General features: G+C 36.3%; 1 protein-coding gene and 1 long non-coding RNA gene across 9 annotated transcripts in view; one reads left to right on the top strand and one right to left on the bottom strand.

Annotated features, from left to right (window-relative positions):
- Nucleotides 1-15823, top strand: part of LOC107598264 (uncharacterized) — an 18929-nt gene extending 3106 nt beyond the window's left edge. The window contains exons 2-3 of the long non-coding RNA XR_001610543.1: nucleotides 12600-12610; nucleotides 15811-15823. This is a non-coding gene — a long non-coding RNA (uncharacterized lncRNA). The remainder of the gene's footprint in view (nucleotides 1-12599; nucleotides 12611-15810) is intronic.
- LOC107598261 (lipopolysaccharide-responsive and beige-like anchor protein) overlaps nucleotides 1-27500 on the bottom strand; it is a 228872-nt gene that overhangs the window by 190267 nt on the left and 11105 nt on the right. For all 8 annotated transcript variants that reach the window (XM_016289545.1, XM_016289547.1, XM_016289551.1 and 5 more), the window contains 7 exons: nucleotides 8657-8888; nucleotides 6690-6790; nucleotides 5844-5939; nucleotides 4081-4202; nucleotides 3056-3182; nucleotides 1833-1952; nucleotides 439-585 (listed from right to left, as the gene is read on the bottom strand). In XM_016289545.1, the coding sequence (XP_016145031.1) occupies nucleotides 439-585; nucleotides 1833-1952; nucleotides 3056-3182; nucleotides 4081-4202; nucleotides 5844-5939; nucleotides 6690-6790; nucleotides 8657-8888 (945 nt within the window). The remainder of the gene's footprint in view (nucleotides 1-438; nucleotides 586-1832; nucleotides 1953-3055; nucleotides 3183-4080; nucleotides 4203-5843; nucleotides 5940-6689; nucleotides 6791-8656; nucleotides 8889-27500) is intronic.

Raw genomic sequence — 27500 nt, 5'->3', positions numbered from 1 at the left:
TATATATGTATGTATTTATAGATATATATATGTGTGTACGTATGTGTATATATATATGTGTGTTTGTTTGTATGTATGTATGTGTGTGTGTGTATATGTGTATATGTATATATATATATATATATATATATATATATATATATATACACATATACACACACCTATCTACGTGTACTGTGTTAGGTTAACCGAGACTTGTCATTTGCACTTATATATTGTTGCTCTTTTGTTAGTTTTGACTGCTTTTATTGTCCTCATTTGTAAGTCGCTTTGGATAAAAGCGTCTGCTAAATGACTAAATAAATAAATAAATACATACAGAGTATATGTGTGTTTGTGATTTGACAACATTAATACCTCATCAAATCAGGATTTTTACCAATAACTTTTTTTAATATCCATAATAAGACACCGTTTGGGCAAAGAAATGGATCCCACCTTGTATCCAGGCCCCAGCTGATAGATGGCTAATATCTGAGCAGCACTGAGAGCTTCACTGAACAGATACACTGCCCCCATCTGACCACAGAACACACGGTTAGCGTCTGCCGTCTCTGATGAGCCCAGAAAACACTTGTCAAATGTCTGTGAAGAACAGGAGGAGAAAATGTTTGTTTAGTTCACTTTTTTGTTTTTAATTCATCACAATGTTTTAAGTGTAGTACTGGTACACTACCGAAGTCTCTTATGCTCACAATGCCTGCATTTATTTGACCATAAAAATACAGTAAAAACAGTACAAATGTGAAATGTTTACAATTTAAAATAACTGTTTTCTATGGGAATATATTGTCAAATATAATTTATTCTTGTGACGACAAAGCTGAATTTTCAGCATCATTACTCCAGTCTTTAGTGTCACATGATCCTTCAAGAACTCATTAAAATATGCAGATTTACTGGACAAGAAACAACTGATTATTATCAATGTTGCTTAATATTTTTGTGTAAACACTGATAGATTTTTCAGGATTCTTTGATGAATAGAAAGTTCAAAAGCATTTATTTGAAATAGAATCTTTTGTAACATTATAATTGTCTCGACTGTCACTTTTGATTAATTTAATGCATCCTTGCTGAATAAAAGTATTAATTTCTTAAAAGTATATCCTACTGACCCTAAACTTTAGAACATCACAGCATTTATACAGCACTTTGTGTCATTTACTCGCATCACACTTGAGGTACACAGGTCTTCAATCAGCTAGAGCGCATTGATTATACCTATGGTCCTATTACAGTGATTTTTTAAAGGGCTTTTTAATGAGACTCATTGTTCACATGCATACAATAAAAGAGCAATAAACCGTATTAGTATCACTTGTTAGTTCATATGAATCAAGATGAGAAACCAGCAATTTGCTGTTACAAAATGCTGCTCTTTAAATGTTATAAATAGAAAGTGCCTGACACCACCTTAAGCAACTTTTTTTGTGTGTGTGTTTAATAATGCCCAGCTTTCATGTACAATTAAAAAAAAAAAAAGCCTATGTGTCCTGCACACTCACTGGCCAAATTCTAATCATATGATTTTAATGAAAAGACGTTTCACATTCTGGACCTCACCGTTCATGAAAAGAACAACACACGACTGAATAATCACATTTAATGTCATCACATGTATTGGAAAATGTTAGCTTTTGCTATTGTTCTGCTGTCAAAGCAGATTTGTTTCATCCTTTAAATTTGTGGGTATTTTGGGGTTTGTAGCTGCTAAAATATTGACAAGCTTTGAACTAAAACACTTCTGGAGAAAAAAGCAGGGCCTCAAGCTTGACGGCTGTTAAAAACCAGAACAATGAGAGATAACAGAGCCTTTTGAAACTACTTACATCGCTCGTGTTGACAAACCAGGTGATCTCACCATATGACGCCAACTCTCCATTGACATAGCAGCTGATTTCGCTGTTCTTCCAGCGATTATAGATATGCACTATGGTCACCATATACCACTGTAGAAGAAAAAAAAAGCAATTATACAAACGACAGTGCGTCATTTAATATCAATATCGCAAAACTTGAGAGCATTATAGCAGGGGTTTTTAAACTTTCTGACTCCAAAATAAGATTATCCCCTGGTAAGAATCTACTTTCTATTTTCGTGCATAAACAATCATTCATACAGAGTGAGAAAAATATTAAAAGTGAAATTATAAATCAGTTTCTAAAATTATATAATTGGCATTGCCATTGTAGTAAAGCAAGTAGTGAAAATATAAAGATAATATTTACTCTATTCAGTTGGCAGAAAATCTTGTATATACTGTACGTGTGTCAATACAATAAAATAAGCTACAATTATGATTTCATTTTATGATTTTCTAATCAGTCCTTAATCCTTAGAAAGCAGAATGAAATAGTAATAATCAAATTCACTGAATAAGAATTTAAAGTGCACTTAAGAACTTAAGTGCATGTTAACTTTGACAGCCCTAACAACACATTTTTCTATCTTTTGCAGACACTTTAGCATGCCCTTGTGGTTCCCTGGGAGTCCTCGGACCCTAGTTTGAAAAACCCTGGTCTATAGAAAAATGAGGTCCATCAGCACACTTCTAACGCTAAACTTTGCTACAGTTATGGTCCATTTACACCCTCCAGCAACGGCCTCACCCAGATCTTCTTGAATTTCCATTAAATGGTGGGAAAACCCAATGAAGGTGCTTATCCCTTAGGTAAGACCTCTCCAGAGGGAATGGAATGCACTCTAAATATAGGCCAAATCAACCCATGAAATCTTTTTAGAGCACTTGTAAGCTTCTTGATCTTAGAAATGTGAATTTGAGCAATATTAGCCCCATAAGTAGATTTTCCTTATATATACACACATATATATAGGAGGACGCCTGCCCATTCCAGGGGGCATATGAGCAGGGAAGGGATTTGGTTTCTTCTTGCAAATCCTCAGACATGACTTGGCTGTAACACAAACCCTCCTTCTGATGTCAAATTTGCTCTCCTTGTACATTTTAGAATTAAAGATGAAGACTTTGGAAAGTGTACATTATAAGAGTACAAACAGGTAAGCTAAAAAAATGGCTGAGGTGATTCATACCTTCTGGGGTTTGAAGTCATATTTCACACAGTGCTGGAAGCCTTTGGCTTTGGACTTTAGAGAGGTGACAATCAGACACCCGCCCACAAAGTGTGCAGAATAGCCCAAACTTTTGCTTGTGCGGAAGCTAGGGAAGAGGGAATAAAACACAGACCACAATTATTAAAGTTACATTTCAGAAGAGGGGTGCTCAAATTTAAACAAATTTCTTACTCTCAAAAGAAAAAGCAGCTACAGTTTTAACCCTTTGACGTATGAATTATTAAAAATGTTTAATATTACATCAGTATCTGAGGTCTATGAAGAACCAAAGACAGGCTGAATGTGCATAACCAACATATTGTGTGCCTATACAGTATATACATTCTATTTTTAAGTGTTTTTTAATTGTTAGTTCAATACTTTTGCTCAAAACTCATTAGACTTTTGTTCATCTTTAATTGTTCATTAAATTATGACAATTTTAATGTTTGTGTGCACTAAAATGTAATTAAAATATTCTTGCGAATGTTACATGAAAGCATCATTTCAAGTAGTTTCAGAAAAAAACACAATAGAACTAAATAGAAAAGCCAGAAGAAATGATTAGATGATTAATAGATATACATTCATTTCAAACAAACATTTGAAAGAAGGCCTGTAATGTAGAGTTCATCTCAGCACAGTGAAGAGTGTAAATCCTACAGATCTTTCTATAGGGTCAATTAATGTTTGGCGAGTCAAAATAGCTCTATTTGCATAAATTACATTTTTGACAGAAATTAATTAGAAGCTGAAAATAGGACAAGGCGGCTGTGAAATGCTGCCCTTGAGAAGAGTAAACGCTAGAGAATGAGGAAAATATACAGAATTTTCTTATTGTTCATCTAACCACCTACAAATACTTTAATTTCTGGCACCTTACAGACAAACGAAACAGTCAGATAATCTTCCTCTATGTACTGCAGGTGTCCAGGTCTCTAGAAAGCAGAGGTGTTGTATTTTACATCACAGGTTTGTGTGATCAGTGTTTGTGTGTGACCCACCAGTATAGATAAGGCTTGTCCTTGTCAACGTTTATGTTATTGATGGGGTCCAGGCGCAGCCAGGTGTGGAAGGTGAAGCCGTTCTGGTACGGCCACTTTGCAATAGGTGGAAGTGCAATAGCCTGATGATACAAAAACACAGTTTTTCCAGTTAGGTTTCCTTATTTTGTGGTTTTGTTTTAGATAAGCAGAGTATCATGCAGAGTAACATATGAGCAGGATGGAAAAACTAAAACTAAAAGGAGTATCCTTGGAGGGATGTGGTTAAAACGGTTGTGAGCATTTGTACACTGAAGACTTCCTGTCGTATTTGTGGGTTACAGATGAAAAATGAAGGCAAGCGCAGTATTATTTCCTCCTGAAGCCAGCATCATATCTGTGCTGGAATAACATCTAAACACCAAACAACATCCAATCAAAGTATTTCCTGAGAGGACGGCAATCATTTGGCGCTGTCTCAAGTGGACACTGACAACACAGGAAGGGTTCCATACACATGCCCTATAAAACATCAAGACCCCCATGCTGCCGGGATGATGGTTTGGTTTTTATTGAAAACATGCAAACTCACACACACAGGCAGTTGGAGCATTTCAAAGACATGTGTATCACATCAGAAAATTATACATATACATTTGACTGCCGTCCTCTCCCAATGCACAGAATAATGTAAACAAGTCTATCCTGAAATATTTATTAGCTGTTTTTCTCAAGTTTCTTTCAAAACTAGAAACTTGCTTGTCTTTTAATCTAAAAACAAGATGAGTTTAACTCTATATATATGTTTTCCATAAAAAAATTACGTTTTAAAGTCCTAAAGTCTGTTTGAAAAAGTCTCTAAAGTGAGTGCGTGTGTGTCTTTTGAGTCTAAATGAGTCCAAATATTTTTGCAGTGAAAAATGTAATATAAGGATGATTATTTAATTAGGTTAGTTTTTAGTACTTGAAATGAAAAAATAATGTCTTGAAACTATATTTCATCAACACTGTCATTTAAATGTTTGAATGAAATAATATATTCATTATTATTATGCTTAAATAATTAAGCAGCACTACCGTTTCAGCTGTTATGATACTAGAAATGTTCCTTGAGCATCAAATCAGCATATCAGAATGATTTCTGAAGAATAATGTGACACTGAAGAAAGACTGGAGAAAAATCCTGGCTGCTAAAAATTCAGTTTTAAAATAAATACAGAAATCCTCACAGAAATAAATAAAATTTTAAAATATATGAAAATAGAAAACAGTTGTTTCGATCTGTGATAGTATTCACAACATTGCTGTTTTATTGTATTTTTGATCAAATAAATGCATCCTTGGTGAGCAAAAGAGGCTTCTTTGGACTGCTATAATGTGTGGATTTTAGGTATTTTGTGTGATGGTAATACTGTGTGATAGATAAAAATAAACCGAAATGAAAAATAAATTTCTGATATTTAAACTGTCATTCTGTTGTCCTGACAGAGATTCTCAATCACTTTCTATAAAGTGATTCCTTGAAAAGAAATTGTACAGACGAAAAAAATAATTAATTGAAAAAACAAAAAGGTGGCAAAGCATAATTTCCCTGATTTTAACACATTGTAAGTTTCTTATAGCAAGGAAGTTAAAATGTCTAGGTAGCGGACAAGTGCAAAAGAAGAGAAATTCTGGCATGCCATTTTCAAATCACTAATTCAAAAATCACAATAAATATTTTCTCGGTGTATAGAGGCAGACGTTATGACTGAAGTCAAGTTAGACTGATGTTTAGGTCTCACCGCAGCACTCTTCCCTGGGAAGCTGAAAAAGGAATCTGGGCCATTTCTTTGAGCCATGCACTTCAGCACGGAAAGCAGCTTGACAGCATGAGGAGGCTAATAGATAAAAGAAAAAAGCAACAGCATTAAGAACAAAAAATGAACTCTCACACACATAAATAAATACTTAGAGTTTGACTGCGGTATTTTTCCCACACGCATAAAAGATACTGTACACTATACAAAATATACAGTCACAAATCATTTCGTTAGTCTGAATCCTACTCATGTCGTGCCAAATTTGAGAAAGATCTTCTGGATTTAGACATGGATTTCATTTCTGAATTTACTGAGGTAAACTAACCTAAAACATTTCCCAACCTGAGACACATTTGGTCCATCAGCAACGAGTACAGGCAAGAGAGACATAATAATGGCTTCTGCCGGTAGGTTATGATATAGACACACATGGATGTGTGCTCTTCTATTGCTCTGACGGGTTTATTTCACGCTCTGATCAATGGTACTGCCACAGTCCCGCAGTTCAGAAACACAGCCTAATGCGTCAAACCCTCCTGCCTCTCCACTGTCTCAACATCTCCCTCACGCACTAAAGACTAAACGGAGGACAAGGACATACATTTTTTGTATTTCGTGTATTTTTTGTAAATTGTGAAAGTGTATTATTAAGAGCATGTCATAGAAATTAATTAACAAATCAGCTTCTATTTATTTAAAACAAATGACAGTCCTAGTACTTTATAAAATATATAATCAATTTCTTCGAGATCACAGCATTATGACTGAGTGTGAGGTGGAGAAGCGAGATGTTTCTCAAATAGTAGATAAAGAGGAGAAGACCATTACCCATTGGCCTTGTTCTCCTTTCAGTTTACTGAAGAACAGCTTCAGTTCCTTCACTGTGATACTGTAGCTGGCGAGCACACCTAGCATGTCCACCATCAGATCTGAAAACACCACACATACACACGCAAACATGAGGATAATGCTTCATTACAACTGAAGAGGAATTTATAAAAGGCTGAATTGTGACCTTAGACCACAAAACCAGTCATAAGGGTCCATTTTTCAAAATTGAGATTTCTGCATCATCTGAAAGCTGATAGGACAATATTTGGATGAGATACAACTATTTGAAAATCTGGAATCTGAGGGTGCAAAAATATCTAAATATTGAGAAAATCGCCTTTAAAGTTGTCCAAATGAAGTTCTTAGCAATGCATATTACTAATGAAAAATTAAGTTTTGATATATTTACAGTAGGAATTTACAAAATATCTTTATGGAACATGATCTTTACTTAATATCCTAATGATTTTTGGCATAAAAGAAAAATCAATAATTTTGACCCATACAATGTTTTTTTGGCTATTGCTACAAATATACCCCAGCGACTTAAGACTGCTTTTGTGCTCCAGGGTCACAATTCAGTTTGTATTCTTGACTATTTACAGTCAAAACCAACATTAACTTGGTCAGTTAAGATACTTGGATAAGAATGTTGTTCATGTTAATGTTTATGCAGCATCAGAGAAGTTTTGCCTGAGGATACGCAAAATTGTTCTTCTGTGTAAAAGCCCCATCATGGTCCAAATGCGAATAATGAATCACTAAAACTGTACATGCACAATGGCAAGTGTTAAACAATTGCACAACCTCTACATTTTAAGACAGTATTGTTAGTGTTGTCGCTATAAACAAATGTAAAACCTATATTTGGAAAGCCTTGACATGCCAAACTGAGCTTTGTGGCTGATTAGCCCTGTGTGAGCTTTGCTACGTGTCAGTGCTGCAAGGCTGAAGAACTACATGCTGACGGAGAGCTAAAGTCATAATTGCGTGTATAATCTAAAGCATTTTTACAATACTATGTACAGCCGAATGAATATAATGAATTTTAACAAAATATATATGCTGATGTTCCTGCAAGTAAAATTAAGCAACATTGCCCTGTGAGTACGAGAGCATTAACACAGAGATGTTTAGCAGCATCCTTAATTTAGACATTAGTAACATTACTGAATATTACATTATTTTTTTAAAGAAATTAATGCTTTTATTCAGCAGTAAAGCCATTTATAATGTTGCAAAAGATTTATATTTCAAATAAATGCTGTTCTTTTGAACTTTGTATATTTAAAGAATTCTGAAAAAATGTATCATGGTATCATATATCAATAATATTTTCATGTAATGTTCAGATTTGCCATCACAGGAATAAATTACATTTAAAAAATTTAAATTGCAACAATATTTAAAAATATTACTGTTATTTTATTATATTATATTAATTATATTGTTATTATATATGATCCTGGAGCACAAAAGCAGTGTTGAGTCGCTGGGGGATATTTGTAGCAATAGCCAACAATACATTGTATGGGTCACAATTATACATTTCTCTTTTATGTCAAAAATCATTAGGATATTAAGTAAAGATCGTGTTCCATGAAGATATTTTGTAAATTTCTTACCGTAAACATATCAAAACTTTTTTTTTTATTAGTAATATGCATTGCTAAGAACTTCATTTGGACAACTTTAAAGATGATTTTCTCAATATTTTGATTTTTTTGCACCCTCAGATTCCAGATTTTCAAAATAGTTGTATCTCGGCCAAATATTGTCCTATCATGACAATAGGTTATTTATTCAGCATTCAGATGAAAAACATTGACCCTTATGACCGGTTTTGTGGTCCAGGGTCACATATTGTTATTAATTATATTGTTATATCCAAAAAATAGTAATCCAGCAACTATTAGAGTGTCACTTATATACAGAGGGCATGTCTCGTCCCCTGTTTAACACACCTGCGATCATGGTGTCGACCCGGTCGATGCGCTGGAGCACCAGCTGGATGAGGCCGATATCAGTGCAGGCCTGCAGGTTTCGCAAGCTCTTCTTCAGCACGGCGGTGAACATACTCCACACCTCCGCCTGGCAAGTGGAGTCACATTTATCCAGCAGCTCCACCATGCAGATGATGCTCTCCATCTCCTGGATGATAAAGTTCATCTCCAGATCAAACTGTCCACCGACCAGCTGCACAGACACAATTAAATGGAGTCAACGCCAGAAAAATATAATAATAATAATAATAATAAAAAAAAAAAAAAAGCAAAATGGCAAATAGAATACGGCAGCAGAGGAAAAATAACTTTTGAAATTGCAGAAACAAAACATATTAAATTATCATTTAAAACACAAAAAAGTGAAATGAATGGGAGTAATAGCCAGGATATTTAGAGTTGCTCTCTATGTTGGCAACCTATCAGTTTAAGCTGGCTTCATTCCTGACATTAAGTCTAGATTTATCCCAGAGCTGCAATTTATTCCAATCCCATTGTAAAGCATCTGTCAGCATCTGGATGTAAAAAGCCTCTCCACAACTGGATTACTGGAACAGGATTTCCACCTTGCCCCAACCCTTGGCCATAAGACCGTATGACCCCTAGGCTAGAAAGCACTACTGTAATCGCCCATTGTCATGATGACAGCAGAAGCTCCACAGACATGAACTGTAAACTGCTGGCTTCATTCCTGACATTAAGTCTAGATTTATCCCAGAGCTGCAATTTATTCCAATCCCATTGTAAAACATCTGTCAGCATCTGGATGTAAAAAGCCTCTCCACAACTGGATTACTGGAACAGGATTTCCACCTTGCCCCAACCCTTGGCCATAAGACCGTATGACCCCTAGGCTAGAAAGCACTACTGTAATCGCCCATTGTCATGATGACAGCAGAAGCTCCACAGACATGAACTGTAAACCTAGATTAACCTTAATATAATGCTATCATGAGTGAGAGCCACACACTGCACATAGACAAAAGCCAGCAGCCCTGCAAAATCTTTTAAGTAGGGATGCATGATATTATCGGAAAGTCATTGGAATCAGCCGATAAAGGCTTAGAATGTAAACATTGGCATCGGGTCGATATTAAAAATTATGCCGATATGCCTTGTCGATAAGACGAATAACTCACATGTGCTCAGGGTGTGCTAGTGATAAGATCACAACAGCAGTGTGGTCATTCTTGAAACCAACTTTTGCCTCCTGAATGGTGATTAGATTCTCACTGTTTTGGATCACAGAATTTAATTTGAGAATGCAATTACAGATATCAACAAAAATCCAATATTGTGCATCCCTACATTTAAGAATGCATATTTGGGTAAATTCATGTTTTTTTTTTAAGGATGCATCAGTCTATAATTTGTTGTTAAATATTTTTTTTTAAACTATAAACAATAATATTAATTTTATTCAAATTGTCAATGTTTTATTACAAATGCAATATAACTTTGTGACTATAAGATTAAAGCATACCCCACAGTTTACATTATTGGGCATTACAGGATCTCTGTATGAGGGGGTGTGGGTCTTGCAAACAACACAAATAATTTCCTTTGTGTCTGTAAATAAACTGTGCACTTCATAAAACAATAATTTGTCAGCACTTAATAGTTGATGAGACATTTTTACTATTGAACAGTTCTTCATAGCATATGATAAGAAAAACAATGCAGGTGTCAGGAGTAATATTGTTGAGGTAGACGCGGTCATCTCAAAGTCATAAGTGTCTGAAGAGATTGCTGTCATTTGCCAGTAGACAGGCCATGACCACAATTTGATCAAGGACTGGAGTGGAGTATAAATCCACAGCCTATTGGATAGAAACTGTCCCATTAAAATGATTGAAGGTAGATTAAAGGAAAGGGAGGAGAGGGGGGGTTAACTGTCAGTCTACAGCAACAAAGGCTAACAAGGCAGTAAATAAAAGCCATGATCAGTCACACATTGCCACCTTCCCATTGGTCTTCTTCCTTCAAACCCACTGAATGATAGATCACTTAGACTGCTTCATATGAAAATGAATCAAAAAGTGAAATAAATGGACGCTTATGATTGTCGGTCCCACATTTTTCCTCGCTTTAAATTTGCATTCTGGGAAGAGGAGCTGATTGCGTTGTGTGGCAGGCAGTACAAAGGACAGCACTCAAATAGATCTGCGGCCACCATGCAGGTGATTAATGGACCTGACATCCTCACAGACTGAACATCGGGGAATGTGACTTTGGGGTGAGGATGGTATCAGCTCACACAGAGGACGTGTTGAAAAGTGGAAGATGCTGATGTCGACCTTGTATAAGCACCTGTTTGGCAGAAGATCAGCAGGTAGAGAGAGATACACATCAAGGAAGCCAGTCAATGTTAATGAGAATAGATCAAAACAACTGTCAGAGGTGTTATGATGGACACCAGGAACCTACTTAATGTTTTTAACTGTCTAGTAACAGCATAACATTACTGTAAAATATCTGTACATTTTTAAAAGAAAAAAATGTTAATTGATAGACTAAGTTATCTTACCGTATGCAGTGAAAAATTATAACATGCGATTTTAATGTAAAATACAGTCAAGTGTATGGTTTTTGGAAGAAAGGATAATGAATTGCCAAGAAATTTATGGAGAAAAACAGTAAAAGGACTTTCCTAGAAGATCCTCCATGACACAGCAAGATTATATTTTATTTAAATCATTTAGTTTCTTCTTAGTTTTGTTAACAGTGCATTATTAGGATGTTTGTTTTGTGTTACATATTGCATTATTTTAGTGTGTTACCCTGATGGTGTTGTGTCTTTGTTTGTATGACCCTGTGCACCATCTATACACAAGTATTTGCCCTGTTTCATGGATAAGCCACTTACAATGTACTTTTTCAGTGTTACTGTTATTATTATGGTGGTTATCAATACATTTGAAGGTAAAAAGTAGATTTTGGTAGATTGGTATATCAACATTATACCACTTAATGAAATATATGGTTATAAGTTATAAAATATACAGGTACCAATATGCAACCCCATAATACCTGAAACTTTGTCACTGTAATATATATTTATTTATTTATAATTATAATTTTTTGGTCAGTCTCTGGCAACCACAGCTGCTGAATTTATACCATAAATTCTAGCTGATATGATCGTAAGTTTGTATAAATTCTGAGGTTTATTCATACCTAAACCTCATCTCTTGCTGTGGTTTCTTGTTCAACTTCTTGTTATAACTTTATCAAGTAACAATGACCTTTGAAGTGTACTTTCGCAATTTCAAAATAGAGAACTTTACTATTTTATTAGCAAAAGATAACAAAGTGAATAATTACAAAAAATATTTTCAAACACCTAACCTCTCATCTGAGAAAATATACAAAAAAGTGCCTCCTAGATTTATATTACAAATACAGCTTTTATTGCAGTTAAAATAAAAAAGGCAAGATAAACCTGCATAAATTAAGTTTGCTGCAGACCTGTTCAAATGTCATCTCTTATCAATTAGTTGCTGAAGTGCTTTGTCCAGTTTTCATTCAAAAATGTGTTTTCGTTTTTTATTCATTTGTTTGTTTCATTGTCCCTATAGAAATGAACAGGCAACTACAGTAATGGAAATTCATAGCCTACTAAGTTGAGAAATTTTCCTATAAGTAATATTAATTCAGTTGTCTTTGAATAAAGTTTTTTCACTGTTACTTTATCATTCTCAGTTTTTACTTTATCTTTATCTCCAGACTCTGCTCTGGAGCCCTTCTGGGGAAGGTGGGCGGCTCACGCTTTGAAAACAGCTGTTCTATATCTTTCTATAGCTCTTTATCAGCAGTGATCAGAGACCACAGAGGATTTATTTAGGTTTCTTTACCATATCTGTTTTTCTCACACTCTGTTTCTCACTCAAAGACTCTTCACTAGCTGATGATGCAGTCACCAGATCCCTCAGAGGCAAACCGAGCCCTGCGTTTCACCTCAGAGGACTCAGTGAATTAATAATGGGTGAACAGCTCTTGGTCCAGGGTTGACAATAACAAGAGCTTTTCTCCATGGCGAGGTGAACTACACCAGGGACAACCATGCACACTTTACATACAGCTGCTGGTTGCTGGTTAACATCTTATTTTAGCACTAAACAAATGATGTTTATCCAGAGGAAGACATAAGCTCAGTGCTGGGGAACATAAAGCAATGGGAAAGAGCAGTGTTTTTCAAAATTTAAAGTCAGGCTTGATCTTAAACACTTATCGAAAGGCCCTTTATTAAACTAATTTCCTGTTTTTACCACAGGATTTGTAATGAAGTGACACAACAGAAAATGACTAAGCTACTTGCAATAGCACCAACAAGGACAACATGTATTTTTATTCATTCATAAATCATTATCTGCTGCAGCGCATCAGGTAATCTGAAGAGGAAGTACACACTTCAGGTAGTGCTGGGCGGTATGACCAAAAATGTATATCATGGTATTTTTTAGGGATGCACGATTATTCTTTATTTTTGAAAGCCGATAACCGATATGTTGGCCGATAAATCTATATCCAAATTGTTATATACTTTTTGAGAGCCTGATTACAAAAAAGATCTCATCATTAAAAGCCACATCCCAAACACTTCAACATAAGCAGCCTAGTTTGAACGGTGTACGTTTTAAAAATATTTTTACTCTCCCATTACCAAATTTAGTCATAAAAAAGTCTTACAAATAAATAAAATAATGCATAAATAATGCAAACAAGTCACTGGACATCATTACACGTGTAAAGAATCAAAATGAATGCGCCACAGATCAATAAAACAGAATAGCCTCTGCACGGACAATAATTAAATGATTTTAATTACGGCTGCGGAAATCTTCCAACTGAACCATAGCTAAGGTTTATCCAAAAAAGTCGCTAGGTTTGTCAGTATGAATATTCTATGGAAAAAAGCCGCTAAAAGGGTCAGGAAAGTAGCTAAATCTAGTGCTAAACTTGCGCTTGTGTGTGTGTGAGACGCGGGAGCTGATGGCAGGGGCTGAGGATATTTGTGGCGGTCAGTGTGGATATTGTGGATGAGTTCTTCTTTCATCATCACGTTCTATTAGTTCTACAGCTTCAGTTTCTGAACTTTCACGCTTAGTAACACATACAGCTGTTCCCTCACCACAGTGCAACAGTGAAAAGGGACCCCTTTCAAACCGAACGTTGTTTAAGCGACATACACCGGTATGCGGTATTTAAAAAATTTATATAATAACAAAAATAAACACCGGTATTCAGTATGAACCGGTATACCACCCAGCACTAACTTCAGGTCACCTCGAATAAAACCATTACAAATAGTTTAATTAGTCGCCAGAACTGAAACTATATACTCTCTCTCTCTCATTAGTTATGTTTATTTTTTTTTATATGACCAGGGCCAGATAAAGGGATACTCCATTCTAAAATTTTCTCATCATTTACTGATTTTCAGAAAAATAATGCATCTCTTTGAGTCTATATAATGCAAGTGAATGGGACCCCCAAAGTTGACGCATCAAAAACCACACAAAGAGAGTACAATGGTAATCCACACAACCTCAGTTGATGAATCAATGTCTACTGAAGCAAAACAATAGCTGCGTGAGAGAATACGAATATTTACACTATAAACCATAATTTCCGGCCAACTGTCATAGACGGATTCATGAGTTCCCATACAAGACATTGTAAAGCCTGATGTAAGCGCCTCAGTGCTCAGAACACGCTTACAATGTGCTGACATAGAATTTCACAGAAGACATTGATACATTAACTTGGGGTCGTATTGATTACCATCATGCTCTCTTTAATTTGTGTGGTTTTCGAAACATTATGATAATATAGATAATTTATGAAAAAATCTTTCTTTCTGTTTATCTAAAGAAAAATATCAAACGCATCAGGGACGTCATAAGGGTGAGTACTGTAAAAGTTGAGAGAATTTTTGGGTGGAGCACCCCTTTAATGTGACTACTGTGATTCCTCTGAATGTGAGCCAGAGAAGGACAAAACTACAGAGACGACAGAACAGAGAACGAGAGGGAATCAAGAGCAAATTTATGAGAAAATCTGTTTAGGCTGAAAATGTGAGGGCATAATCTCCAACATACACCAGACATTTACATTTTTCAAATTTGCAAGTCTAATGAGTTTAACATTCAAGTCCCTGCCTTTGGTTTTCCCCAAGCACGAGTGAAAGCTCCATCGGCTTCCCCTGAAGTAAATATGTACTTCCTGCTGTTTTCTAAAAGTGATTTATGATGAAATAAAGAAAAGAAAGCCTATCACTGATCAGAACAAAGTGTAGCATCTTTAATCGAATCTACAAAGTGTGAAAACTATTTTTAAAAAGCATTTTACATGAAATGAAAAGACTAATGGTCTGACTGGACTGGCTACATTAACATTAGTTCCAGAACACTGCATTTTCATGTAATTTTAAACAAACAAACAAACACACTCACACAATCATAAACGTAACTAGCACTAGCAGATCTAATGGATTACATTCTGCTAATTTTCTAAATGACTATGAACAAAGATGTTAATAAATGCAATTGACTGATTCTAGTTCACTAAATGGTAGCCGAGCTCTATACAATCTACCTTCCTTTTGCACTCTTTCAGTTCACTTTCTAGACATTAGCATTAGTTACAGTGACATCAGTCTATAGCACTACTAATGCGTCAGTGGGGACTTATTTTGGTTGGTCAACCAAGCGTATTAAGAGTCAGTCAACTGAGCAAATTCAAAGTACAAAACTATTTTTTTTTTTTCCAAAAGTGAATCAGCTACACAGTCTTTAAAGGGGTCATATGATGTTGCTAAAAATAACATTATTTTGTGTATTTGGTGTAATGAAATGTGTTTATGCGGTTAAAAAAACACATTCTGTACATTATTGTTTCTCCTCTATGCCCCGCCTTTTTGAAACGCGTTGATTTTTACAAAGCTCATCGGTCTGAAAAAGCGTGGTGTGCTGTGATTGGCCAGCTGTCCAGTGCTTTGTGATTGGTTGAATGCCTCAAGCGTGTGACGGAAATGTTACGCCCCTCACCATACTGTGATGATGCCCTGTCCGGCCGGAGCGACGAGCTCTTCTTATACTTTTCCTGAGCACAAGAAAACATCATGCTTGAAAGTGGCAAAATCTTATGCTTTTGTAACTGTATACACCTCACCAAAAAAAAACCACTTGAAATGTACATTTTGTACATGTAAATGTACCTCCTTGTCTCTTATTACTGTGTCTATCAACAAAAATGTCAAAAAAAATCTGTAAAAAATTACAAATAAAAATGCATATTTCACAATGTTCACTAGCTACAAACCAATCAGCTGTTTGCTCAAGGCTAGACCTCAGCAACAGTGGTGTATTTCTGTTTCATACCTTATTAAGTTACGAGACACCCCCATTGCACTTTGTCTGGCGGTTTTTGAAAACAAGAACACATCCTGTGTGAACGGTTCCTTACTTATTCTGTGCCGCCTGCTCTCAATAAGTGTGGTTCGAAGAGCCACATTGTCTGCAAAAACATGACGATGGTACATCAAGCTTGAACCGTGAATTTATATACGGGTTAGAGGGCATGATTACTTGCATTATATTTTCTGTTTTTTAACTAACTGAACTATAATAATGTTTACAACATATTTTACATCTATACACATTTATACATTTTATTTAGGCTATTTATTCATTTCCCCATAGCTAGCATCATGACTTTAAACGTCCTGCAACTTTTAAAAGCTTGTCAAATCTACTGTCCTTCTTTAAACCGATGTGCATTCCTTTATCACAGGAGCAGAGGATTTCTGTAATCACTGTTCATTCCTAAAATGAGTTGATGGGCTGGCTCTAATCTAATCATTACTCAGACTGACCCTGCTATCAGATGTGGCATCATTTGCACTGATAGGGGTAATGTTAAAGTCTGTATTTAATACTCACTATCTAATACAGCAATCGGCCTCAGGTCTCTGTGAGGCTGCTAAATGAAGCATCAGAGTGGAAGCGGAAAACAGCCAACAGGAAACTTTCCTCATTAGCAGGGCGTAGACACATGTCCGATACATAGGAAAGGCAGGGTTTACAGTATCTCTATATAGCTCTATGAGTTTAATTTTCATTTTAAATAGTTAATTGTGATTTATAATGTTTACAAGTATGAACCAATGAAGAATTAGATCAGTAGCGCAGAGAGAGAATATTGAATGGGGTTTGGCATGTAGATTTAGTAGGTCACATTTGGATAGCAGAGCCCATAGTATATTTGAATATAATCTTTGTGCTGCATGTGGAGCTAAAAATAGCATTTCAAAACTGCAGAGGACAACAGCAAGGAGGTGGTCAAAGTTGTTTTGGAGCTTGTATAAATAGCACATAAGCCTAACACAAACACACACATACACACATCAGGGACGAGGCCACATAAGGGCCAGAGAGAGGCACTGGTTCATACTGAATGATGGCAGGTCCACCCAATTAGAGTTGGCGACAAATACTAATAATTTGAAAATATTGTATTTTGTCAAAGGCAAAGTAATTGTAGTTCACATACAGTACAATATATCATCAAATCTCCATTGGGCCACATGGATAATTGGGCAAAGCTGCATTGTTTTCTCTCAATTTTATAGAGTGAATATCTCTCACAGTAACAATGCCATGCAAGATATGAGAAACATTTTAGTGGAAAAGCTGTTGGTTCATCAGTTCTGCTTTAAATTCATGAAATAGTTGCCCGGCAAAAAAATCTCTGCAGAATAAAAAGATTCATTGTGTGAGGTCTTTAGCATCCAAACACACACTACTATGACAATGGTAACCACACAGGGACAGAGCTGCTATTTCCACCACATGACACAACTTAAACAAGCAACAAAGACTACACCAGTGTAAATAACACAGTAAACAGTAAAACTGTGAACAGTGGCTAAGCATGGTTCATTCATGCTGTGAACCACAGTTCTGCTTTCAACCCTATACCACTGATACCTACTAATATTAATGTAAAAATTAATTGTACAGATAATTGTGGGAAATAATCTATTGAATATTTTCTGATTAGACAATTAATCATTTGGTTAACTTGTACCTTAACCAATGTTTTATCAATCAGTGTGTGTTTGCAGATAATGTGGTTGTGAGTCCTGAATATTGGTGTCAGTTTGGTTATTGGCTGCGGTTGTCACACTCATTAAAACCAAAATGCTTTATGAACACAAGTGTATTGAGTGCAAAATCTGACAACCGTATTGCAGTACTGTGCTGAACCCGTTACGAAACCTGCGTGGGGAAATCTTTCACCTTTACGCAAAGTTCTGGATCATATGGATTACTACTGAAAAGATGCCGAATAACAGTAAATGTGACTGCACCTTTAGTGCACTCTATCTCTCTCTATGCACATCCTATAGATATAAGACAGAGAAATCAGTGTCAGAATACAGTGAAATCTAGATTACACAGCAGTTATAATTTTTTCCTATAACAGCTTAATCATAACTGTTCACAAGGTTAATTTAAAGTAGATAGCACACTACTAAATAGTCATGTAATTCACTGTAACTTCAGGACATTAAGTGTGGTTAAGTTCACTCACTCATGTTCAGCAAGATAAATCATAGTTAAACTAGAAAATTCTACATATGAAGCATCTGATCTTTTCTGAAGGCGTGTCACTGCTCTTCAATACACAAAACATATCAGGCACTGGAGGGAATTTGCACCCAGTTAACTGCTGTGTACAGTGAGAAAAGATCAAGAGAAAATAAAATCAGTCAAGAAGTTCCTTTAACACCATCTGCTCTCTATATATAGAATACAGATTGCGCACAACTATTTATTTTCAGCCAAATCAGAAAGTGATCTGATACTTCGAAGTGGCTGGCATCACTAGAATATTTAGGTTTCTACAATTTCATTCAAAGACTCGTAATCCTAAATATAATGCGTGATGCCTCACAATCAGAAAGTTGTTCTGTGTAAGCTGTTTAAGATGAACCCATTGCATGGCAAGTGAACACCGCCGTCCAATGTATTGTCTTGCTATGGTTGGAATTTCTGACATTTACCATGCATACAACAAGCTCTATTGTTTAGTGGAGATGGTTTGCTCTGTTTCTACTTCCTGAAATAGAGAGAGTATATGGAGTGTTGTTGCTACAGTTTCCTTTATCCCAAGAGTTGTGTAAGCAGGTTCCACAGCCGGCTGCTGTTTTAATCACCAATGCACCACAGTCACCCCCCTAAAAGATGCATGGAGCATTGCTACTACAGGCAATTATGTGATTTTAACTGCACAAAGCAGAGGAGGACTACAGGTGCCCAATTAATCACATAATAATTGAAACCATGATATGGTCGTGTGAGCTTTAAAAGTCTGTTTGCGCTGCATGCTTCAAAGCGTAAGAGCTCCCCTTTATTCTGTCCTACTACTGCATGTACACATGGGGCTCATAATACAGCGTTTTCAGAAGCATCAGAGCTAATCACAGTATGTGCATGCTCCACACTTTGAATTTTTGAAGCTTCGAGTTTGGTAAAAGTCCCTTCGCTTCATGTCGACGATGTGGTTCGCTTTTAGCATGCGTTGGAACCACAAAGCGCTTCAGTTTCACTTTATTTTCGCATTCGAGTTCTTCCAAACATTTTTGTAATAAAAAGCACTGGGGTTTTGGAGTTCACAGCATTTCCCCACATTAGTAAAGAGAAGCTTATTAAAAACAACACAGAGAAGCTCAAAAGGTCTTTCACAATTTTTCCAAAAAACTAAAATATAGGCTTGAGGACTGAAAGTTAAGATGTTTTAGACAAATACATTACTTTTGCAATATAACATTCAAAAGAAGGAGAAGGTTTTAGTAGTGTATTAAAGTAAGATAATTTGGAGAGAAAAAAACACATATTAGAGAAGTTTGACGTATGATGATCCGATTTTGTGAATGTAATGCACTTTTCTTACGTCTTTTAATCTAATTTAGCCATAATCAACGATAGTTGCATTGTAACTGTTGGCTCTAGCATTCTTTACACTTGAACAACTGCACACAAACAACACCTGTGGCTAATTAAACTTAATAATAACGCCAGAGTCTCAACACATTTTCCCTGCCTTCATTTTATTCAAACTTCTTTCAGTGCCGGAGTGATACGCAGTGACTGGTGGGTAAATTTCCCTCTTTACTTCACTCTTATGGCGTTCGTAGTGCCCTTCAAATTGAATGAACCTTATATAGTACATTCTCATCGTATGATGGCAGCCCTTCTGTAGTGCTGTAAAAATTCTGAGAAAACAATTAAATATACTTCACTCTTTTTTACTCATAATGCACTTTTATTAACTGTACAACCGATGTAACCCCACTGATGCTGCAGTCCCCATATTTCAATGGTGATAGTATTTCTGGGAAGTAGAAACATTTTTTAAAAGGCTGCAGCTTCATTTATACGTGTAATCTTTATATATATATATCAGTATACATGAGGTTGTATCTGAGGCAGAACATATTGTAGAGCATAGAGCAAGTGTTCAGTTCACGTTTTATAACCTCTGCCTCGAACCACAACAACGTCAAATGAAAGGCTGACCAAACCTTCACATTAAAGTCACAGACAGGCGAGCACGCAAGCTCAGCCAATGAAATGCATCCGAGAACTGTGGAGTGGACCTTGGTCATAATAGAAAACCAGACATCATTTAGAAGTGAATGAGCAGATCACTGGATGCTTGTTGAGTTTAGTGTGTATGAGCAGTGACCTGCATCTCACTGTAGCCTATTTACATTATAGATCATTATCTCATTTTATCATGCAGTACACCATATCTGATTTAACAGTAAGGTTAAATCCGCTCTTTCAGGACTTTTCATCTGTGCTAGATCAATAGATCAGTTAACACAGTTTATGGCTCTTTGGGAAATGACGGGACATGATGTTTGGGACATGATGTTTCAAATGTTAATATTCCAGTCCGTTCTGAAAAACGAGTTAGCATATTGCATCAAAAACACATTCAGTTCTAAAATAAATGTAACAATTGAATTAATGTGCACAGTTAAGACTCGACTGTCTTGTTGGTATGAGTTTGTGTGTGCATGTTTGTGTTAGGAAACAGGACACATCCTGCTGTGCATGCTAATCTGATGGTTACTAACGAGTCATGGCGTCTCTTGCGAGGGTTGGTTTGTTCATGAAACACACGGCTGAATGGATGTGATGCCTCCAGCAAAGGCAAGCAGTGCTGTCACTGTACACACTGCCAGCATCCCCACAGAAACATCACATGGTGACTTGGCTTCCACTAACAGAAGTCTCTCTCTCTCTCTCCAGTAGTGTACTATGTATCTGAGACATTAAAGAACACCACAAATGTTTACACATTTCTTTTAAGCAATATTTGCATTTTGCTTTATTTGGTAATGAACATGCACTGTATTCACATGACGTGACTGAACATTATGAACTGTTATTGTGGGCACTTCTGCAATTGCTGTCAATAATTCTAGCTTCATTCAAAGAGTTTTTCAAATGCACATTAGCTTCTTTACCGTCAACCAGTTAAAATTTACAGCACTGTATACTGTATCCTGCATTATGGGATGAATGGAAATGCTGATTCACTCTCTGAAATACCCCGTTTTTAAGCAGTTACCCCAGTTAACCCTGTACACAAAGCAGTGCTGCAAGGCTTTGTGTTTGACACCAGCTGGTCATGAAAAAACAAAGGAAGTCAAACATGCCAGTAACTGCATGACATAAACGTTGGCTTAATTGACAAATTATAAACAAAGGGCTAGATTTACTAACAGCTTGCACATGGGCAAACCCTCTTTTGCCATTTAAAAAAACTACAGTCAGGATTTACTAAAGACATGCAAAACTAGCAATGAAAAGGCACAGCTATTTTTGCGGCTGAACTCACTGCATATGCATTTGTAGGAGTTTTATGGGATATTTTTATATTGAAAAAAAGATATACTTGTAAGAGTAACACTAAAGTTTAACTATTCAATCTGTGTCTATAATGTAATTCAATACCATGATAAATGTTTCGGCAATTATCATGATATGAAAACATGATAATGTCACATGCCTAAAAAGAACAGTCATTCATTAGGTAATCCACTTGGCAATTTCCAGCGACATAAGTGACAGAGACCGTTGGCGACGTGACAAGGTTGAGCAAAGTTCAACTTGAAGCAAATGAGCAGCAACACAGTCACTCCCACTGTCTGAATTCTCAGTGATCCGCCCTTGATTCAGTTGGTACTGCAATCAAGGAACTCCTGCTAGCAACAAACAGAAATGAAATGTCATTGCTATCAACGTGAGCTGGGCTTACGAGCCTTACGATTGTCCTGCACATTAGACTAGAGTTCTATAAATACAGGGAATTGTCAAAGAGAGTCAATGCAACACCATGTGTGCCACATCCCAGTAACTGCATGACATAAACTTTAGCTTAACTGACAAATTATAAACAAAGGGCTAGATTTCCTAACAGCTTGCACATGGGCAAACCCTCTTTTGCCATTAAAAAACTACGGTCAGGATTTACTAAAGTCACGCAGTGAAAAATTAGCAATGAAAAGGCACATCTATTTTTGCAGCTGAACTCACTGCATATGCATTTGCAGTAGTTTCCCTTTCAGATACAAAATTTAAGGGAGAGTATTTCAATGAATCACGCAAGGGAATTTACTAAGGTTTGCACTAGGGGTGCTCCGATTGATCGGCTACCGATCACTATTGGCCGATAATCACGTTGGGATGATTGATCGGCAGTCTCTAAAAAGGCCAATCTCAAGCTGATGACGCTGCCGTGAGAGGTTTGGCACGACATGCAGCGGCACCATCTCAGTCTCTGTTCGGCGCGGGTGAAATAATTATAATGCTGAAGGTGAGGCACTCAACTTACAAAGTAATAAATAAAAATTACTTATAAAGTAATTTGAAAACCTCGTGTGAGATGTAATTTCACAAACAGTGTGAGTGAATCACCACTCGCACGCGCACTCTCTCTTTCTCTCTCAAAATATGCAAATGTCTTCAAATCACCACACATCGCGTTTGTCTATAAGCGAGCTGCACAGTTGACACAGGAATTGTCACTTGCACAATCGAGGCAGTGTCACATCGTCACTAAAGTTTATAAATTGCATTACTTTTTAATTCTTGCAGTGTTTAATCATTCAGCGCTCACGCGCTCTCCTGGAGACCGTGCGGTCATGCACTCGCAGCGCACACACAATGCCAAATTCACATTATTCTTTTTGCAGTGCATAGGCCTACGTGGTGCGTATTTTTTCTGCGCTCATGTTAATGGATTAAAGCATGCACACAGCACACGGTTGCGGTCCAGCAGTGCGTTCCAGGAGCGGTGCGTCTGCAGCAGTGCAGAGATCGTTTCCAGTCTACGTTTGCTGCGATGCAAGCGCTGAATTAAAGTAACAGCGCATTGTTTGCAGTAAATATGAACATGGATTGACACGAAAATGTAGTAATTATATCATAAATGCATATAATTAAAGTCTACTGTGTTTCACAGTCAGCACATGGCTAGGTTTAAAGGGAAAGAGCACTTTTATATAAACAAGGTAATAATAGATGGCACTCGTGCAGATAGGAAAACAAAGTTCTTTATGAACCGCAGGATTGCTTGTAATAAAGATTTAAATGCAAAAGGAAAGGCAGTAGAGCTGACTATTTCTGACAATGGTAAGATTGTGATAACGTAAGAAAAGTAGTTTAAATGTTTTGCCACTTGCTTGATCAACTTAAAATATAAATCTAGAAGTAAATGCAAAATTAAAATGCATTGAATAATATGCTGCTTATATTTATTGTTTAAACATGTCTGTGAAAGATTTTATTACTGTACTGTGTAAAAAAAGAATTGCAATGCTGAAAAAGCATTTTCAGTGACAATGTTTGGATTTGAAATCAAAATAATGGATAAATGTTGTGTTTGTGGTAAATAGCCACGGATCAGTAGCGGACTCCTGTGTGAAAGCTGCTTCTCTCACAAGAGTCACCTAAGAGGGGAATTCCCCCCATTTTCAAAAATGAAATTCAGGCCCTGAATAAATTTCTAAAAATCCTGATTGGAGTATCACTATAAATAAGTATAAATGATCAAAAGAAGGCTTTAAAAAAATCGGTATTGTTGATTGGTATCGGCAGATACTGCTTTCTGTGATCGGCGATCTTTGATCAGGCTCAGAAATCCTGATCGGAGCACCCCTAGTTTGCACTATTATTTAACACCCAAAAAAGCATGTTTTAACCCATTTTACATCTGTTGTTGATGACATGCAGCAGAATCAAATTAATAAATAAAATAATTGATTACTAAAAACGCTCTGAGTTGCAGTGCTACACATCTCCCCTTTTCATGTTGTAGCTGTACCAATTTTATGCTTCCACTAAATATCTGAGCTACAATCAGCCATTGTACCAAATTCCATTGCACTTCCCATAATGAAGGCCTATTTAAATTCAGATTATGACTTGTTGATCTGTCTACTGCACTCATGCAATTCAGGATTTTAAACAGATGGTACAAGAAGATTCAAATCAACTCAACAGATGAAAACAAGATTCTCCATTAGATTAAACCCAGAATGTCTGTTTTTGTGTGGACAGTATAGATATTTAACAGAATTGGCACAACAAGTTGGTTGCTGTAGTTAAATACAGGCCATGAGACAGATGGAGAACAAGTAAACAAAAATGCTTCATCAGCTGTGTGCTGCTTTTATGGATGGTACTATATGCTAACACAATAAATCTCTGTTTGTTTGTAATATTGATCATAAAGATTCAAAAACAAGATACAAAAGAAACACCATTAGTAAGAACAAACACACAAGAAGCAGCATACACTGCTTTACATATATTTTACTTCTTCCAACACACACATCCAAGCAGAGCAGCGTTTCTGTGCTCAGAGAAGAGAGATGGCAATAAGAAAATCTATTTATAAAGCACATAGTTTAGGGTTTACAACCACCCCTAAACTAGTAATGAGCAGGTGAATTTACAATAATATTACCTTAGTAACACTAGTCAAGAAAAATAAAACACTTGACATTAAGCTGAGCAAATAAATAAATAAAGTTTAACAAAACAATTATAAATAACGAAATAAACATTTACTCATTTCCAATGTGTATCATTTTGATTTGCAGGAATAAAGGGGTCTCTCTGCATTGATAAACAGATTCAGCTAGAGTACATCAATTGTACACAATTAATTATGCATTATGGCAATATTCTTAGAGAATATATACAATCCAGATCGGAGTATTTGCATGGCTCTGTGCTAAATTTTTAAATACCCCTCTCAAACACTAGAGAGGACAGAAGGACAAGATAGTGTGTTCAGTTTTTGCTGTAGTATTAAATTTGACATTAAAAAAATGTTATATAATGAAATATTACAGGTATTCATGTAATAAAAACTCCCAAATTTTTGTGTCCGTTGTCACTCAGGTGCCTGAGTGACAACTGACAGATATTCACTTGCTTTTTAAAGGATGATGTTTGTTCTCTTTTAATATACAACATTTAGACGATTTCTACAACACCCCACATTCAAAGCCACTTCCCTCCTCTCCATCCAGCCTTTGTCTGCTATATTTCCTGTAGCAGTGTGTATCTCTCTCCTGTACATAGCCTTAGTAATCACAGCTTAAGAAGTTCAACAAGGGTAGGCCTGTATCACAATTACTATAACTCAGTGAGCTACTTTTGGAGCCGGCAGCTTTTTCCATTGAGCCTATTGTCTCATTTCCAGTGCAGTCAGAAAGAAATTAAGCCCAACACTTTTAGATGTGCTATACATTATGAGACTGTGTGCTACAGTTACAGTCATGAACTCCTCTAAAAGATATGAGGAATGAGCCAAATGAGTTAAAGAGTTTCTAGCATAACCTCACAGGAAATCAACAACGGCTTCTGTATCCTGATATATACATTTCCACAGTGAAAAAAGGAGAAGCTAGTCTGATAAATTCACAATTCTCTTGTCGGTTTATTTGTGATTTGGAACACCATGTCAGCTTCAATGCATGTTGTATATTCATATTAATGTCATCCAAAAAAACAGTCTAATAAAATATGCTTTAGAGAGACATTAGTCAAATGCATAACCCAAACCTACAAGCTGAGCAGCAACTGCATTCCTTAAAGAGGCTTATTCAGAGCTTTCTTCTGTGTCCTGGTATGTACAAGGCTATTAGCTCTCATGCATAAAAGTCAATCAGAAAGTAGGAAATGGGAAGATTTTATCCCATTATGTGTGTTTATTTGACTATTTTATGTGCTATTTTTTGCTAAATTATATGGCAAGTCTGAAACTATGCAGTTAAACACTAGACATAAGTCACACACACATATATACCCTGACTTCAACCAGACCACTGGATTTTGATGTTCTTGGTGCACAAACCCAAAGTGAAAGAGATTTTTTTTCTGTCACTGTGCTGCAGCAAACACAGAAAACAGAAACAAAATGACACAGATATCCTCTAGAGAGTGAAATAAAATGCTATAAATGTGACGTAACACTTTTATAAGGAATCCTTTCTGAGAAACTTGCATTTGCCAATGCCACTTCCTATTGAGCCATAATCTTTGGATAAGTATTGAAATACAAAAGACATTTCCCTGCATATTCTGTCCTGTTTTCTCACAAGAGTCCCCTGCAGGAGCGGATACAGTGGCACACTCAGATGAACAAAGCATTCATTCTGTGTAAGCAGATAGACATGCTTTCATGACTGTCCCTCAACACTCAATTTCATCCCTTCCAGTACACTTCTCAGGTGCACATTCCAGCCGAACTCTACCGGGACTTCCCACAACAACCCTCTACATTGCGAGTAAATCCCTCGCATATGCGACTAAATCGTACTCTGGGCGACTAAATGCTGTCTAATATTAGCCACTGGCTAATAAATTCTCAGATTTTACTCGCCAGTGTGAGTCGGAGGCTAAGTATAAGTTTAGCTCAGATATATTTTCACTCGCCGAACACTCTCAGACTGAGCGCTTCAGTTTCACTCTCCGTCAAGCGATCTGTGCTGTGTTTCAGTTCATCTGAATGGATGTGCAACGCACCTGTATTTAACATACCGTAAACTCTAGTGTGAAGGCGCACGACTCGCCGTCGCTTTGTTTCACACACACGCAGCGAGAGAGGGAGAGAGAGAACTGACGCGCTACCTATGCACGCAACATGTAAACGATATACTTTGTTGTATTTTGCTGTCAAATTAACGGCGTTCCTTTGGAATTCTTCCACTTTTAAGAACTACCGCTTTCTCCGCTAGTGGGCGGAACTAATGCGCAAACGGCAATCTTATTGGCTGGCGCTCACCTATTATCATCCCCATTTTGATTTCAGCAAATCAGTTCGAGCGAACGCACACAACCTGATTAATATTAATGAATCCAGTAGCTCATTAATCCTTGGTGCGTTTTATATTGTTCTTATTAGTAGAATTCGTATCATTATTATCTAATCAGTATTTTTGTTAGTTTTTCCCCAATTTTATTAAATTTTTTCAGTTAAAATGACTAATATGCATTCATACATGGTTATCAAGTTTTAAGTCTAATTACTAAGTTCTATCATTAAATAATATTGATTATCATTTTATAACGCTTGACTGACTGATGTTAAGAGTGTACTTTCAGATATTTATAAAACTGTGCCATTTTACAAACAATATATATATATATATATATATATATATATATATATATATAGTATAGTATTTCAGTCTGGCGAGTAAACAAAAAAA

The sequence above is a fragment of the Sinocyclocheilus grahami genome, unplaced genomic scaffold, assembly GCF_001515645.1.
Source record: "Sinocyclocheilus grahami isolate Dianchi unplaced genomic scaffold, SAMN03320097.WGS_v1.1 scaffold249.1, whole genome shotgun sequence".
Taxonomy (NCBI): Eukaryota; Metazoa; Chordata; class Actinopteri; order Cypriniformes; family Cyprinidae; genus Sinocyclocheilus; species Sinocyclocheilus grahami.
The sequence above is the reverse complement of the archived record's forward strand: the minus strand, read 5'-3'. Positions and strand labels throughout refer to the sequence as shown.